Below are 17,621 nucleotides of genomic sequence, written 5' to 3'. Positions count from 1 at the left end.
GTTGAGGGATGTAGGAAGACGTGAAGGCGGCGGCCAGCCCTCTGACGCCATCTCACTTGCGATGGTGCCATCTCACTCTGAATCCATCTCTCTTGCGCCACCTAACCCCGCGCTACGCAGCCCGCGCAGCAGGTGGAGCAGAAGCAGGTGCGCGTGCGGCAGCTGGTGCGGCAGCACACGCACGCCGACGGCAGCATCACAGAGGAGATCATCTCCGAGCAGATACTGCAGGTGAGGGATGTGTCGCGTCGGACGGCGCCCCCTCCCCCTCCCCCTCCTCCCCTTGGACGTGTACCGCAAACAAGCCATCGCCAGAGGGCATCGGCTGCGCTTTGCGAAGCGGCTGCGTCAGAGTCGAGGGTGCATAGACGGGTGTGCAGGCAGTAGAATATCTGTTATTCTCGAGCCCTGATTGAGCGGAGTCTGGTCGAATATGAGATGCGTGAATTTGTACCGTCCTTGGCGTGCAGAAACAACCACGGTGTGTGACGCCGTGGCTTATATCATGATTGAAGGACACATACTTTGGTTTTGTCTGACAGTCCCGTGTCATTTTGGCTAGAGACATGTAGGTTTTCAGGCGGTGGAGTCACGTATGCCAGTGCCGAAGCGTTCACAGCGTAGCCACGCACGCCAATCAATGAACAGCTATGCATCATGCCAGTGCGGAAACTCTGTTTAAAGGTGGTGTTGGACTAAGGGCTACGGCTCTGTTGATATGTATTCATATATATATATATATATATATATATATATATATATATATATATATATATATATTCACGCCACTGCGGGCGGGTCGACAATTTGTACGTGGAATGACAGTCAGACTGTTGGTCGGACATGCTTCCTTACATTGATCAACGTTGCCGACAAGCTGCGTATATTTTGCAGGAAGGAGACGAGGGCTACGATCAGCTGGGGAAAGGTAGGTACCATGAGGCTTCATATTTGGTTTAAATGCCCCCGGCGGGATCGCTGAAAGTGAATGAGATTTGGTAACAAAAGTGTCACCACCGGTGCGGATTGGGGCCCATGGCTCTTGCTGGGGAATCTGGGGAATCTGTGGGATCTGGGGAATCTGGGGAATATGGGGAATCTGGGGAATCGCAGCGTTGACACCTCCCGCACCCATGCCCATGCATGCACTATGTATTGACATGCAAACGCTGCAGATATGAGGTAACACACTGCGCATGGTGTCAGTTTACGTTGTACCTTAGCTCTTTGGAATTTACTAAACATTAGTTCAGCTTTATTGGCACTGTAGCGTTAAGCATGCCCACATAGAGGATTTGGCTCACTGCCAGGCTGTCGCAGCACGCTCCGAACGTATTGCTATCGAGAATTTTTGTTCACACACGGGCTTTAGAAGGTTAAGGGGCAGTACACAAGGCGCCATGAATCCCGCTTTTGCAGAACTTCAACGTTCACGCCATGTTTTTGCATGCCGAGAGAGGATCTGAAAACGGGCTCGCCCCTTTTGACGTTCGTAAGTTCCGCCACTGCGCAGAAACGAGACGAAACGAAACCAGGCCAACTGATTGGTCGCCTGACCGGGTGGGCGGCGCCTTTCAGAGCCCGTGGTGGTGTCTGAGGACGTACAGATGACGACCGCCGGCGGGTAGAGGGTACCTCTCGGACCGTGGCGGACCACGGCGGACCGCGTGGACCAGGCGGCGAGCCGGACCGCCGCCCGGCTGAGACCACGTGTGCCGGGAGACGGGTCAGCTGCCGGTGAGGTGTCAGTGACCGTCCTCAGCCTGCGCGGCCGCCCTGCGGCAGCCCGAGAGTAGCCGCGGATCGTGCGGCACCCGAGTGGATTGCCGTGATCTCTGCCAGGCGTGGGCCGACTCGGCTCGCGCTGCTGCCAAAGCGTTTGCGACGGAACTTGGGAACGCGTGACGCCGGGAGCTTACGGCTGGCGGCTGGCTGCACGCTCGGAGGCCATCGTCAGCGATCCCATGAGCGGTGCGTTAGTGTGACGGGCTGCCTCGCCTTGCAGACGCCTTGTGACATTTCCCAGAGACGATTTACTGAGGCGCTTTGACGATGTTGCGTGACTATGCAATTCGGAAAACGTTCTCTTATTTCATCGTAATATGTTTCGTACTTTGATTGCGTCGGTCTCAAAACGCAAAACGACCGCGAGGTTGGTGGGTTGAGAACCGGCGCGGCTCGCGCTGGTTATGTTATCTTTGTCAGATTATCTGTTCATGCGTCTTGCAATATGACAGAACAGGGTATAGGGTACCGGAACACGTGAACGAAATATATCGTCCGCCATTCGTCACCGATGCGTATTTGTCTGCGAAGCTGCAGATCCAGAACTGTGAACTGCACCGTTTGCAAACAGAACCGCCAGTCCGCGAAATTGTGCACACTGATTTGATGCGTTTCCGTTTGCCATATTTACGGATTGAGGGTATGTATCCTATCGAAACGATGATTAAAGTATCGGTTTAAAGTGTGTGAATGACTTCTGCAGCCGACAGTGGAGACTCGCTGGACTTTGGGTAATACCAATGCGCCGGTAATCTCGTTAAGATACTGATTTGATCCTCGCACTCAGTCAAACACATTTATTCCGCTATATTGCGCGGCAGTATTTTATCCTGCATAGCTCCACTTCGGACAGGGAAACATTGCATATATATCTATCGCGTTCGGGAAGTATATTTACACTATTCACAACAGGACAGCGGAAAAGAACAGGCGTCAAATTTACAAGCTTTCCTTCCCCCACTCGTCACATCCGGAACAGAAATAAAAAGTGATTCACTCTTAGCAGCACCGGACACCCAAAGTCACCAGCTAATTCCCATGGAAACCATCACTGACACGAACAGCGATTCGGAAACAGGTCAGAGGGTGCCGCAGCACACAGAAAACGCACCGTTGAGCTTGAAAACAGTCCATCCACGCAGACCATACGCGACATTTACCGACTTCACAGTCACTCCGTGTCTTCCTGCTGCACCCGCGGGTGTAAATGTGCCCCAAATCGTAAGTCGAAGACGTTTTACACTCATTTGTGCTTGTAAACACGAGCAAAATGATTTCAGCTAATGGACGCCATCAATTTTGAGAATGTGTCGTAAGACACGTGTCGTATTTGTCTAGAAGAACCCTCCCAGTTACCTGTTTTGCATCTCATACTGTGAGACGACGAACGACATTTCTTCCTGATAGACACCCACAGCCTACGCACTTTGGGGCGACGGTGCACCGAGGAGCCCCTCTCTTTACAGGGGCGCGGCCTCTGTGCCCTCACCACCGCACGGATGCACGGACGGTTCAGAGTGACCACATCGTCCATCTATCCTCTGAAAGACGGCATGTGTCTGTACAATTAAATACGCTCCGGGTATGTACATGCGGGCGGCAACGCGGGCTGTGCTTCACTCCTGCCCTTGAGATGCGCGGTAACTCTGTTCTTTACTAGCTCCTCGTGACTTTAGGTTGATGAGGTTTTAGGTAAGCTGATGGAGTTTTTATGTTTGGCAAAAGCAGCCATAAAAGCTCGTAAGCTTAATCTGACGGATGTATGGCTATGCGGACGCCAAACGACGAACCAAATTTCGTTTCGGCCTGGTGATAACGTCCATGAATTAGGCCTATCACAATGACTTCAGTTCGGAAAGGCCGCTTTAGGAACGGCACACTCAACTCTAAGCGTCATAAAAGAGAACAAACTGAACGTCCAAAACTCTGCAAAAACCATGCTAGCAAACACCTTTACTGTTTCGTTGAAAGCAAGTTACCATAGCTTTAGATGGTTCATATCTCAGCTGAACCCATCGTAGGCTGTTTACCACCTACCGACGCCGGCGGCTGGGGCAACGTAAAGGAGAAAGAAACTCAGACTAGTCCAATCGTGCTTCGTTCCTGTGCCGTAACATTTGAGTCCTCTGTATCGATGCTATCCCCCCCCCCCTCCCCCCTCCCCCACCTCCGCCGACTTAGACACCTCCGCACGATCACTCGTGCCTCCTCCAGAACTGAGCCTCGCTCGGGTCGACCCCAACAGCTAGATCGGCACAGCCGGGCCCGTCGCGTGAGAACGCACCGCTCCGGCCTGCCGGCAGCGGCAGCGCGTGACCCGCGACTCCTACGGTCTTGCCGGGGGGGCCTGCCGCGACGGCCGCCGCCCCGGCCGGTCTACTTCCGCTGGTGCACGCCGGCGCCGGCTACGTCCCTCCAGAGCGAGAGGTCCAGCCGCGGCAGGGTGGCGCACGAGACCACCGGGTTACTGGAACGACAGAGCGGGGGGGGGGGGGGGCGTGTCACACGCGCATGCGCACTGGGCAACGGCGCTCATATGAAACTGGTGAAATCCAGACCGCATCGAATTTCGGTGCCTATTCTTATGTGATCAGGAAGGGTAGTGGGAACTTTTTCTTCGTTGTTTCTTCTGTTGCCTTCCTGTCGTGGACGTTTTTGCTCACTTCGCGAATGACAGCCGACATTAACTGCCTTGATCCACTCGGTTACGTTGCGTGGACACTACCAGATCCATCTCCAGCCAGCGCTCACGGGCTCGTCGAGTGAAGCCCGATAAGATACACAAACCTGCCGCCGGTACTCGCATATCGGTATCGGGGAGCACCATCAGGTACACCTGCGGCTTCTCGATCCTGTCTGAGTTCTGGACGCGGGAAGCCCGGTAAGATACACAAACCTGCTGCCGGCACTCACATCTTGGGGTCGGGGAGCACCATCAGGTACACCTGCAGCTTCTCGATGCCGTCCGAGTTGTCGCAGATGATGTTACTCAGCTTCACCTGATGAATTGCGTCAATTTGTTCTGCAAAAGAGCGCAGGCGTCAGCACCACGAGTTTGGGATTGGCGTGCCAGTGTGCTGTGCTGCAGTACAATCACGGACCCAACTAATGGCGGCACCGAAGTACCGAACAAAGCGGCTGAAAGAACCGCGACTTGTACTGCCGGGTTGCATAGCGGGAACAGGCCGTCATACGAGAAACAAGACGAGAGTACCAGTGCCGAAAGAGAAACAAGAATGCCAGACGAGAAACGAGGGAAGAGTCGGACGGACCAAGGTGCGTGCGTTACGTTCTCCGGTTATCTTCAGTAACCAATTATAACTGGCGTGAGAGAATGTCACGCTGCTATCGGTAACAGCATACGCGTTATCGGAACACCTCTTAGCTGACACGGCGCCTCGCGAGAGATCAAAACAGCCCAGCCTTCTCCCCGCCTCAGCCCCGCAGCCGAAGCTGTCACCGGCGGGCCGCTCTGGCGCTGCCCCCCCCCCCCCCCCTCCCCTTCGCCTGCGGGCCGGGCGTTGTTGTACCCGGCGTGAAGGAGCTGGGCAAGCCCTGGTTCTCAAACCAGAAGCGGTCGCCCTCCTTCAGCACGCGGAACTGCTCGGCGATGAGGCAGGCCAGCGTGGGGCCGACCATGGAGCCATCCAGCGGCTTCTCGGAGACGACGCCAGACCAGAGGTCCATGTCGTCCGGGTGCCTGTCGGTGGAGGGCACGTCACCACGGCTGGCGCGACTGCCGCGCGCTGGCGGACAGGCCGGGTACTACCGACGCTGTCAGGTGGCGGACAGAGCGTGTCACAGGCTGCCGAGAGCTGCCAGGGGATCGGACATGTTGTTGAAGAGAACAAAGGGCTGTTTTCAGAGGCAAGTACATGGTGTCGAACGGTTCCATGGGCTCTTTCCAGAGGTTAGTGTGCGTCTTCGAAGAGCACAAAGGGTTGTTTCGATAGGCTAGTACGCGTTGTTGGACGGTACCAAGGGCTGCCAGGTGCTGCCCTGCCGCCCAGATTGGGCGCCAGCGCGACCATCATTAGACCTGGACGGCGGCGGAACACTGACAAGTTCTCTCAGCCGTGATGGGTGGTAGAAATAGACGGCCGAAGGCAGGAAACTGGCATAGAATGTGAAATGTGGAATGGAATGTGGGATGGAATTGAGTGTGGATTAGCGAGCACGCGCGCTGGTGAGACCTGTCGGAAGTTCCGGCTCCACCAGCGTTTAGCGTGTCAGGTCCTCATGCACCGGAACACGAACGGCCATCGCGCCACCCAGCACACACGCACCGTCGAGGCCGCCCGCCAGGTCCTCTCACCCGTAAACGTCGCTGTAGGCGGAGGCCGTGTTGTTGCTCATGACGGTATTCAGCTCGAAGAAGTCGGTGACGCGCGGCAGGCCGCAGAACTCGCGGAAGCCGTTGTAGCTGGGCAGGCCGTGCTCGCGGCCTCGCTGCATGTTGATCGCCGCTAGATCCATTCCGAACCGGTGCTCGGGCATTTGGAACAGGTGGTTCGTGACCTGTCGACGTACGGTGGCACGGGCTAGGGCTGGGCCGACGAAGTTAACGGTGGTGGAACGCCTGAACGCATCACATGAATGCGATCGCAATAACGTTTACTGAAGTGATTAAATGCATTATAAAGATAGACTCTTACTCTTAGGGGATATCTAAGGTTGCAACGTAAGTTATTAACGTTCATCGTATATGTCATATCGGCTGTTTTTATCTGAGTCTCAAACGGACTTTATCCGACCCGAACAGTCGGAAATACGCAAAATATATCATTTACATAATGCCCTGCTCCGTACGCCAACATGAATCGTAACTTCAAGGGCTTTGGTCCATCTTTGAAAATGGTTTCAATTAGTTTATTTTTCTACCATCCGTATTCGTTCGACTCAAAATACGAGAAATAAAATAGGTTGAAAGCTTTTTGGAATCAGGGTAATTCCGCAAACAAAACTATGCATGAATTAATTAAAATTATCACCAAATCACATCCACACACGTGACTCAGTAATTATTGTGCATCCGGCATGCTGGCACAATTCCGACAGGTTTTTGTGCAACCTCGCCCCACAACAGCCGACGGACGTCTTGCAGCGCCACATCGCTCTGTTTGGTTTTTGCCATGGGTGGGTTGAGAGCCATGTTTTCCATCAGTGACACAGAGAGCGGGTCAGCTTCCCTTCCGCCTGACAAAAGGCCCGCCGGTCCCACAGCGCCACGCGCTGCCCGATGAATGGCCGGTACATTTTGCGAGGGGCCAGGCCGGTTCTTGTCCATGGCTGGAACCGGCCCGACCTGCTCCGCGTTCATACAGCCGTGCTCGTGAAACCGCGCGACGCGCCGTCGCTCGGGGAACAGCCTCGCGACGCTGCTCTTACGTCCTGCTGGTGACGTCACCTGACGCCCTGCCCCCTCTGACGTCGCACCCGCCTGTCACCCTCGGCGCGGCACTCACCTCCTGCGTGACGGCGTCGTCCATGGCCTGCGCGAGCTGGTTGATGAGGCCCATGGTGTACTGGTCCACGAAGCCGCCCTTGTACATGTCGTACGGTTGACGGAGCAGCTCGCTCAACCGGCGGGCGTCTGACGTCACGGTCAGGGGTCAGAGGGTCAGGGGTCAGGGGGTCAGGGGGTCAGGAGCGGGTCACAGTTGTCATGCACGGATGACGTACGGTACACGGCAGCCTGTTATAGTACATGAGTGACTGGCTGTGTAGCTCGGTGGAAGAAATGTCCCAGCCAACTGCAGATGGCTGGGTATTCTCGGGTCACGGGCCCTGTCATGCGCATGCGCACCGGGCGTAGAGCGAAAGGCACGACGCACGCGCGGATCCGGCGGTTTGAGAATCACAAACTGAGCTGCGCGCCAGCGGCGGCAGGTGACCAAGGCTTTGGCAAGAGGATGAGGCCATCAGGGGGCCATTCAGGCATTTAGGAGACCACCAGGGTTAGCAGATGGTAACTCAAATCGTCATTAGGTGACTGGACTTGAACGGCGGCCATTTCATCCGTTGCCCTTCACTCACTACACGGTCCTGTCAGATCAATGATAGGGCAGGTCAATTATAAGTCGTGTCAGAGACACGATCTGTGGTAGGTAGGCTGCAAGATAACAAACGATCGTCGCGAACGAAAGCCGTGCACGTCAGCACGCGCTGTGACAGCACTTCCACCGTCACGGTCCGGGCAGCGCCGGCGACCTTCGTGCAGTAACCGTTATGTCACTCGCGCGGTCCACCTGGCGCATTAGCAAGTGCACGCAATAGCGCCATTGACGTTCCGCTAGCGAATCGAGCAGGATACGCCTTCCAGAATGCGCCGTTTTCAATCTGTTCCTTCTGCCTGTGTCTGACTGTGTGGTTTACGAGTGAGACCTGTGGTTAAGCGGACATAACCACGCGGGTGTTTGCATACTTGCGGCGACGGCGTTACTGAAAGCGTGAAGAGACATTACGACATTGGTTATGCGGAGGCGATGAGGCGAGCGAGGGAGATGAAAAAAAGAAAGCAAGCGGCAAGAGGATGAGAAAAGGAGGAGCGGAGCAAAGGAGATGAGAGGCAAAGAGGGAGATGGGACGACCGGAAAAGAGAAGAGAGAAGCAGAGGAAGGAGGACAGAAGAGACAGGGAGTGAGAAACGGAGAGAGAGAGAGAGAGAGAGAGAGAGAGAGAGAGAGAGAGAGAGAGAGAGAGAGAGAGAGAGAGAGAGAGAGAGAGAGAGAGAGAGAGAGAGAGAGAGAGAGAGAGAGAGAGAGAGAGGGGAAGAGAGGAAAGGAGGGGAGAGGACATCGTAGCGCAACACAGCCGTAATAGCCTAGCCTTCAGTACAACGCGGTCCGCCATTGGTCGCTCCATTTCTCGCCAGTCTCACCGATATATTTGCCGGAAGTAGACCACCTCTCGATGGTGGACGGCAGGAGGGAGTGGCCGAACCGGAAGGCCGCCGTCGAGAAGGAGTTGGACGTGCTGGCGTCCAGAGTGGGGCTGTACTTGTGACCCTTTGAGCCCTGTGGCAGAGGCGAGCGTCATCAGGAGAGCCTCGCAGACTCCTGACGCTTCAGACCGCCTCCTGACTGCGGAGACTCCTCTAACGGAGGCTGACACACAGAGACTTGGCTGACCAGGACTTCCTATGGAGCAAGTTTGGAATGGGACTGTTCCATACGAGTCTATTGTGTCATAGTCATGGAGCTGGGTGGAAACGTCGTGTTTTTAATTGTGATGGTCTATGGAACAATGAGTTTCTTGTAACCCGGGTATCTAAACTGGCCTCGAGCGTCCATTTTAAACACGAGCGGTGCAAACATGCGTGGGAATCAACGATCAGCTAAATGAGAACTATTTAGATGTGAAGAAGAAACCGGCCCTTGTTGTACAATTAACTCATAGATGATTTGTTGCTAGGCCCAGTCCCTTCAAGGCATTTAGTGCAGGCGACTGCGGCTTTTTTTGTTCGGTCGCAGTTTCGACTTGCAGGCGATGTTAAGCAGAAATCCACACGATGCCGCACAAAAACACATACACGAGGAAAATATTTCGCAAACAACATATGGAAGAAGCGAACTGATACCACAACCAGTTAATGGAACGAATTGTGGCTTTGCTGAGTACGCTACTGCCGTGCGTAAGATGAGAAGAGCTCAACATGCTCTGTCTTCCACCCACCCGTGACCGCTTTTTATGAAGGAAACGCGACGGACAATGTCACGCGTCATGCTACTGGGTGCAAACAATTGTATAGGCCATATTAACATTCAAGGGCCATGGCTCAACCGGGGTTCGAACCCGGGCTCCTTGTGGGAACCGAAGGCGGTAGCCTTTGGCCATTACACCCCCGCCCATACGTGGCCCACAGCTTCCGCTTCCGCAGCCGCAAGGCCTACAGACACACCGCATGCGAGCGCTTTCCCGCACTTACCCTGCCAACGACCAAGTTCTCCTTGGTCATGACGTCCTTTCCCAGCACCATGGGCAGGAACTCGTTGTAGGTGATCTGCTGCACCACGGCGCCGATGATCAGGCGCGTTTCCTGCGAACACGGTCGGCGCCTCCGTCAGCGCGCTGACGCCCTCCGCAGCGCCTGACGCCACGGCGCCACACAGCCGCGGTCGCACGGCCGCGGGCCAGCACGGGCAGCTCTGCTGTGACCGCCGCGGTGACCGGCGCCACACACCTGGTAGATGGTCTCGTCGTCCCAGTGTGGGTTCAGGTGGCTGAGCTCGACGGCAATCCGGTTGTGCTCGCGCATCAGGTACGTCTGCAGGGTGGCCAGCACCAGCTGTTCGTTGACCCGGTTGTCGCCTGCGGGCAAAGGTGTGGTCAGCTTTCGGCGAGCGATGGACAGATGATGGTTGCGTCGTCGGCGTCGCGCAAAGTGTGGCTTAGGTCGGCTTCTCATGATGTGCATCGTTCTTAGTTTAACGGTGCGCGCTGATGGTAGCCGGCTTAACAGCAAAAAAAAAACTTTCAACGGAAGCGCTTTAAAAGAAACGCTTAACTATTTTTAATTCCGGTTGCGAGAAATTACTGGGAAGATTTTGACATTATTTTGTATACGTCCTCTGAAAACAGCTGTGATCTGAAAGAAGGCTCTCATTTGAATTAGGGTTTGGAAATTATTTCGTATTGCTCTCGCTGTCATTGTAAAACATAGAATGCAGGGCTGCTCGCATGCGATCTTTTGTCGATAACATCCAAACCCACCATACAGAAAAAGAACATCCAAGCGCTAACAGTAGCAAGCAGCAAGTACATGAAGAACGTCACACCAATAACCCTGCGTTACTTCTTTTACCACTCGGGTATGCATGCATTACAAAGTGCAGCGCCCTAACCAAGTGTCAATCAAAGTCACTTTCTAGTCCAGCCACGACCATCACGCCCAGCGGCCCGACCCCGGACCGGTCGGGCGGCGTCCCTCACCGGCGTCGAAGCAGAAGATGTCGCGCGACGGCCGGATGCAGCCTTCGTCGGGCGCGTGCAGGTTGGGCGGCAGCAGGTCCTTGAGGCCGATCTCGCGGAACACCGGCAGCGTCTTGAGCAGGCCGCCCTGGTACGAGCGCATGCGCCGCTCCGTCTCCAGGTCCGAGCCGTACACGAACGACGCGTCCAGGTATGACGTCACCTGGTTGATCGGGTCACGTGGGCCTGCCGGTGCGCCGTGACGTCATCGACCTGGGGTCGTGGGCTCTTGCCAGCAGACTGACTCGCATGGGAAGCGGGTGGGGGAGTCGGTGGGTCATTTTTCGGCGCAGGTGTATTCTTTCTGTTAAAAATTATGTGTGGGCCAGTGTTTCGGTGCAATGTCGTGACGGCCGGCAGTCGATCGGCAGCGAAACGTTTTCGGGGTGGAGGGAGGGGGCGTGTTTGACGCACCTTTGTGACTCTTCGAAAACGTTGCTGGTCGTGAGTTTAGGTATCATCGCGAGTCAAAACACTCACACTTTTGTCTTCGGGCCCGTTGGATACCTTGGCACAAAACGACCGCGATAGCCATCCCGCCGTCGCAAATGTTACACTCAGCCTACGAAATGCCACAGGTATGTCTGGCATGTCTGGTATGTCTGTCACAGGTATGTCTGGGAGCCGTGGCATGAACCCTGCTCATCTGACATTGCTTCCTGTATTCCGATCGTCACGACCGCTCTCGCGTCGAACGCAGCACAAGGCTGCCGCCTGCCGTGCAATTTCTCATCATTCGCCAGCCAAGGCCGGGGCACAGCCCCGTCTGACGACCCGCTGCCCCCATTGGGAACAGTGACGTCACGGCGCCTGGAGGTCACCAAAAACCGGCCCGGGGCAGACATCGAGGTCGCCAGACAGGCAGCGGAACGAGAACAGCGCGCGGAACGATCAAGGAAGCAACAAACCAGGCAATATCGCGATGGCCTATATTCGGCAAGGTCGTGACAAACGGGGGAGCGAAATGTTTTCGCTGTTCACGGTCTTTACATGATAGTCTAATCTTTTGGTGTATAATGCATAAGGACCACCGGCGAAGTGTAGTAAGAAAAAGCCCTTTAGTGATGGGGTTACCCATGCAATCACTGACTCCTCACAGCCTGTGGAGTGAAGCTGAAACACGACTGGTCGTGGCAGTGGTGCAGAGGTGTGCTTCCCCGAAAAAAAATGCGGGAGTGGGCTTTTCTGTCTGTGCTTGTCCACGCGAAGTGATAGAAATTACTCAGAGCAGCCTTCCTCTCAACTTTTGTTCACAATTTTTCGCGATGTTTAAAGGCAACCGTCATGATACACCGTGAGATGCTGCGTGACTTACCGAGCGACTCCCTGCCAGGAGAGACCCTCCTGCCCGACAAGCGCCGCTCTTACCCACCGCCGGGCTCCGTGACTCACCGAGCTTGCACATGTGGTGCACGCCTGGCAGTGAGCGGATGACGTTCATGCACTTTTGGCCGTACAGGGCGTAGAACTCGTCACTGTCGGGGATCTGGATCGGGAAGCAGAGCGGGTTGTCCGCTTGCCGCCGGTCGTTGCAGCAGTCCGGCATCTTGGGCCGGCCGTTCTTGTCTGAGGGCAGGTGCGGGCCGGGTCAGCCCCGTCGGACGGCAGACGGCGTGAGCCGGCTGTAGGCCCGCGCTGACGGACGGCTCTCAGTCTGCAGGTCAGCTGAGTTCCCAGGTCAGCTGAGTTCCCAGGTCAGCTGAGTTCCCAGGTCAGCTGAGTTCCCAGGTCAGCTGAGTTCCCAGGTCAGCTGAGTTCCCAGGTCAGCTGAGTGCCCAGGTCAGCTGAGTGCCCAGGTCAGCTGAGTCCCCAGGTCAGCTGAGTTCCCAGGTCAGCTGAGTTCCCAGGTCAGCTGAGCTCCCAGGTCAGCTGAGTTCCCGGGTCAGCTGAGTTCCCAGGTCAGCTGAGTTCCCAGGTCAGCTGAGTTCCCAGGTCAGCTGAGTTCCCAGGTCAGCTGAGTGCCCAGGTCAGCTGAGTTCCCGGGTCAGCTGAGTCTGTCAGCTGGATCGCAGGTCAGCCACAGCTGTGCCGTTTCCAGAGGTGCCGCGCCACCCGCCTCCAGCTATGTGACCTCAGCACCGACAAAAGCTCTGGATATTGGCGTTGGTGGAAAGTTTTACCTCGATTAAAAAGCATACTTTTCACATCGTCAATCATTCTGTATCGCTTTAAGACTGCAAATGCCACCTTCGCAAGTCCAGACAATGTCTCATCTGGAAGCATGGTCACGAACGTCGCCAACAAGAGCGGCTTACAACATTAATCCATTGTCACCTAACCCTCTTCCTGTGCCCTTCGCAAAACCAAAGTCGCAGGAACACCAAAACTTTCACACGACACCCGACACGACGAAACATAACGCGTCGAGAGGCTTCCACCCGGGGCACGTAACGCATTCACACTCGTCCAGCAATCAATTCACATGGCGTCGCCCAGAAGCATACAGGCACCGCTCAAACTCGAACCTGTCAGCCCGACAACCAGCACGCGCCCATTAACCCAGGGTGAGCGCGCGTGAAACTGCTTACCGAGCGCAACAGCAGGTCCGCCAGTCTACTCTGCGCCTTACCGAAGCTCAGTACCAGCCCGGTGTTACCTACGACCAGCTTCGGGAGAGCGTTAACAGCGACCTGTTCTGCGTCAGTCGCCTGCACTTCAGCAAGGAAAGCCGATAAGACGCACGCTTTCGAGCGGTGGTGCCGCAGGTCTTCAACATGTCGATCAATTGGGAAGAGCACAAACCTGCATGCGTTCACTGCTGCAGCCTTTCATTTGCTGGGATGTCGCGCGGCTTCGTAACAGGCAAGCAGGGATTCAGCCACGTATTACGTGGCTGAATTGAGACTTCCGGATGCATAGAGACGTTGGTTCTCACGGTTGCTGCGATTCGTGCCTTTATTTTCTTGCTTTGCCCCAAGGCGACCGGGAATAGTGCGCAAACGGTCATCGCACTTCGCTCCGTCTGTCCGGCGCGACCACAGCGCCAGGGGTAACGCTCTTGTGCTCTCCTGGGTCCGCCAAACTGAGCAGGCGGAAGTGCGCGAGCGCCTCCCTCCGGCGGCAGCCCTGCGGTCGGCGGCGCGGGCTGACACGGTGGGTGGAGGGGGGGGGGGGGGGCTCAGGGTCAGTTACATTACCACCTCGGTCACAGGCGGCCGGCGTGGTCAGGCCCGGCAGGAAACGCAATATGCCAATCATGCCACCGAGGCTGGCCGCGCTTGTGGCCAATGCCGCCAGCACTGCGACGACTGTCGCAGCTGCCAAGGAACTGCGCGGAAAACGGGAGCGCCGCTTGGGCCGCGGTTCACGCAGCACACAAAGGAGCTCGGAGCGTGGAATGACGTCAGGAATGTCGAGGTCAAGGTGCTCTTGGCGACTGGTGCCTGCTCCGCAGCAACAAACCGTGACCCATTGGAGAGTTGGCCCCAGCTGCAAAGCACGCCAACTGAAACCAGGCACGCTGTTTCGTCAGCAGCCACCAGCGTGTATCTCCTGAATTCGCTGTCACCGGCCCGCGGGAGACGCGTGGCCAAGTGAACCCGCCACGCTTTCCGTGCTCGGATGCAGTCGGTACTTTCCGTGCTCCGATGCAATCGGTACTTTCCGTGCTCCGATGCAGTCGGGACTTTCCACGTAACTCGATCGCGAATCAGGCCGATTGCGGACGGGATGTAACAAACGGGACCGCATGTTTACGGCACATCCCCGCATCGCTAACGACGTGATCACAACACCAGCCCCGCGGTGTCTGTCCACGGCGATGACATGGCGGCACGACACCGCGGTCACCTCAGAGCGAACTGCGCTCGTTTTGCGACCGCAGGCTTGAGAGTTTGAGTTTCAGCGTCATTGCGCAGCGGATGTTTGCGCGCGTGTTTGAAAATGCGGCCTGGAAGTAAAGCTTGCCCATCGACATCGTGGGCGACATCGGAGGCGGTTGTCGCATAATGCTTGCACGCTTTCCGTCGTCTCAAAATACAGGTGACAGTATGCATGACCCAAGAATATCACAGTCGGGAGAATAGAGGTGGACAAAAAAAACATCTTGGTGCGCGAAAAGGCCATTTTAGTGACTATCTCTCACTTCTGTGGCAAACGCAGCCAGCCGCTAACAAACACCAGTTTCAGATTGGCTCTACCAACCCCATTACAAAATTATTGGCTGAGTGACTGCGCGGACCCATACATTCCATTACAAAACCCGCCTTGTTGCCTGTCATGGCACGGTTCGTGACCACTCCGTGCGCAATGCACAGGGCACCGGTTTGCACAATTGGTCAGCACGCGACACCTTGGCGAGTGAGTGCGTAAAGCGTGAGAACAAAGCGGACACTCCCGAAATAGCTGATGAAGCGAATCAGCACAGAGTTTAGGGCGTGTGCCCAGCGAACTTTCCCTTTCGTTCAGCCAGGGGTCTTGAGCACCTTTGACCGGTAATGGCGTTGGCGTAATGCCGTCTCACGACCTCAAGACGTGACAGGCTTAGACTGCACGTTACAATAGAGGGCACAGCTATCCCATGCAGATCACCCTCAGGGCTAACCTTTCACCCTACACTTTCCCACAACCATCCCCTAGTTGTCTGCGGACATTGTCTACTGGCATACATACATGCTGAGACCCCCCCCCCCCCTTAAAGCCCGTGCGCAGGGGGTCCCGGGGAGTTCCCACACCTTGTTTGGTTCCGTTTTCGTTTTTTCTTTAATATCTTCCAGCCAGTGAGCTAGTGGTGGCTTGCAAGCGTGACTGATTGGTGAAAGGCAATGAGCAGCCGAGAGACCAGGGGACCAAGTCCAAATGGAGTGTGCTCTGCGTGAAATCAGATATTCGAGCGGCAATGCCGCCGCACTCAACGCAGCCTACTGAGTCTACTGTCTAGTATCCACTGCAGTGCACTAGTCTACTGCATGACAGGCTGACCCAGCGGCGATACAAAGGCGCACCTGTCTCAGTACGCTGGTCAAGCGGTGGTGTCTGTCATGGGAAGGTCCAGAAGCAATCCAAAGGAACGTCCAGTCCCGTGCACCACCCACGCGGCTCTGTGTGTGACGGGGACAGGCAATCCAATGGAAGGCTCGCTACAAGATGCTGCTCACCATGTTCACGAGTACTGCAGACGAGCTCGCGACGCGTGAAGCACGCAGCGGCTCTTGGGGTAAGGCGACATTCTAAACCAGGCGAGTGTAAGGGAGGTTTCTAGATTCGGCTCTCCAGCTAGCGTAGCTCTAGATGACGTAACTATAGATAGTGTAACTCTAACTAGCATTACTCGTGGTAGCAAGTCTTGATACCGATGCGCCAAATTCGTCAGCGTAACAAACAAAGATGGCATTTCTTCGCTGCAATGGAAGAGATGCTTTAAAAGATCAAGCTACAAGAAGAGAAAAACAGTTACTCATCTGGCTCTCGAATGGTGGTGCTGCATCAAGTAAGCAGGTCCGACAGTTTGAAACTTTTGGCTTTTAAGGTTTACTGAGCAAGTCGTAGCGATACGCAACAACCTAACTGCCCCGGTAGATACGGAAGCTCATAAATTGAACTTGTCATGCGTACGTTGTGTTTGTCATGGCAGCCGGGGCCGAGCGGCACATTGTCGTTGAACTACAACAATTGGGGTGCGGAATGGTACAAAGGTGAAGCGTGTGCGTAGGGAGAACATGACAGTGCCGTTTAAATGCCCTTGCACCGAGTTGTGGGGAGGAAGTAAAAGCATGACATTGGTGGACTGACGAAATGGTCTCGGCATTGTTGGCACGTGTAGACGCTTATACGGGACACTTGCTGGGCGTTTGCTTGCAGAGGCTCTTCATGTGCCGGATTACGGAGTCGTTCGACTGAGCTGTGGAACGTTAGACATCACAGCTTTAAAGCAATATGCAGGGAGCATGGTTCAGCGCAAAAAGAAAATTGAGTGTGGCCAGCTGTACCTGCTGCAGTGCCACCTCATGGGTCCGTAAATTTCGTCGCAGATCGCTAAATCGACAGGGATCGCACAATGCACGTCAACCGTGTTGCAAGTGGCTAGGTTCAGCTGTACTAATAAATCCCGCAATCAGATTCGAACCAGAGTGAGTCGAATTGAGTCGGGCGCCGCAGGTGGCACGTAACACGCGTCAGCGCGACACGCCACGACGCGCCGGGACAGCCGGGGTGGCTTGACCAGGGGGCCAGATGGGGTGCACGAGCCCCGTGATCGGGGCACCGTCGGTTGCATGGCTCGATGACTGGACTTGGGGCCGCGGGGGTGAGTTCGCCGGGGCTGGCAGGCGTGGCCACGGCGTGACCACAGCCGTTTAGCCTACATTCCGGCGTCTGGGCGTGGTCCAGGCGCCGCTCACGACTGCCTTTCTGCACGCTCACAGCCGGAGAGAGATGGTCTGACTTCAGGGCCAGCGGTGCTTCGAAGCCCATCTGGTGGCAGTGCATGGCACGGGAGGGAGAAATCGGAAGGGCGTGAAAATGAGTTCACCGACCAGTGAACGGACGTCGACTGTCGCCCCACCTTCGTGGGTATGATAGGAAGAAGCAGACTCGCGTCACCTCGAATAATATTCATCTGTCTCCGACCTGTCGTCGTGAGTCGGATTAGCTCTTCTGCCCCGCCCTCTTGCCATCGGATCGGCACCGTCGGACGAGCTTCCCCAGCGGCTCGCCATCTGTCGATGAGCCCCTGGAGTCGACGAGCCGCTGGAGCTCGTCATCTGTCGTTGGATAAACATCTGGAGCGAGATTTGTGCCAGCTCTTCACGTGCTGACGTTCGTCCTCCGGCCTCAGGTCGGTGGACTGGCCTTTCCACCCTGGCTCCAGCTCGGTAAACTGACCTCTCTCTCCCGACTTCAGCTTGGCGGCTGATATTTTACCGGTT

At 55.7% G+C, this 17,621-nt stretch overlaps 2 protein-coding genes and 1 long non-coding RNA gene across 3 annotated transcripts in view; 2 read left to right on the top strand and 1 right to left on the bottom strand.

Annotated features, from left to right (window-relative positions):
- Window positions 1-2,287, top strand: LOC119095357 (uncharacterized). Its single transcript, XR_005093863.1, has 3 exons — window positions 1-231; window positions 895-928; window positions 1,579-2,287. It is a non-coding gene; the product is annotated as an uncharacterized LOC119095357 (long non-coding RNA).
- A 1,874-nt stretch (window positions 2,288-4,161) lies between these two features.
- On the bottom strand, window positions 4,162-12,912 carry LOC119095205 (peroxidase-like protein 3). Its single transcript, XM_037218077.1, has 11 exons — window positions 12,894-12,912; window positions 12,148-12,321; window positions 10,717-10,941; window positions 9,968-10,095; window positions 9,713-9,823; window positions 8,666-8,801; window positions 7,251-7,378; window positions 6,101-6,303; window positions 5,316-5,485; window positions 4,699-4,807; window positions 4,162-4,252 (listed from the first exon to the last, which is right to left on the bottom strand). Exons 1-11 carry the CDS (start codon window positions 12,910-12,912, stop codon window positions 4,162-4,164), a joined length of 1,494 nt encoding a protein of 497 aa, XP_037073972.1.
- Window positions 12,913-16,640: 3,728 nt separating this feature from the next.
- LOC119095204 (chorion peroxidase-like) overlaps window positions 16,641-17,621 on the top strand; it is a 13,376-nt gene continuing 12,395 nt past the window's right edge. The window contains exon 1 of the mRNA XM_037218076.1: window positions 16,641-16,704. Coding sequence (XP_037073971.1) covers window positions 16,641-16,704 — 64 coding nt within the window. The remainder of the gene's footprint in view (window positions 16,705-17,621) is intronic.

This window comes from Pollicipes pollicipes, unplaced genomic scaffold, assembly GCF_011947565.3.
Source record: "Pollicipes pollicipes isolate AB1234 unplaced genomic scaffold, Ppol_2.1 Scaffold_4219;HRSCAF=4965_pilon_pilon_pilon, whole genome shotgun sequence".
NCBI classification, from domain to species: domain Eukaryota; kingdom Metazoa; phylum Arthropoda; class Thecostraca; order Pollicipedomorpha; family Pollicipedidae; genus Pollicipes; species Pollicipes pollicipes.
The sequence above is the reverse complement of the archived record's forward strand: the minus strand, read 5'-3'. Positions and strand labels throughout refer to the sequence as shown.

What these genes read in the sequence shown, in the direction of transcription:
- LOC119095205 (XM_037218077.1), bottom strand. An exon ending in ACGACGAGACCATCTACCAG is followed by an intron (nt 9,824 to 9,967) that starts GTGTGTGGCGCC and finishes CCGTGTTCGCAG; the next exon opens with GAAACGCGCCTGATCATCGG. An exon ending in GCCTACAGCGACGTTTACGG is followed by an intron (nt 5,486 to 6,100) that starts GTGAGAGGACCT and finishes CTCCACCGACAG; the next exon opens with GCACCCGGACGACATGGACC.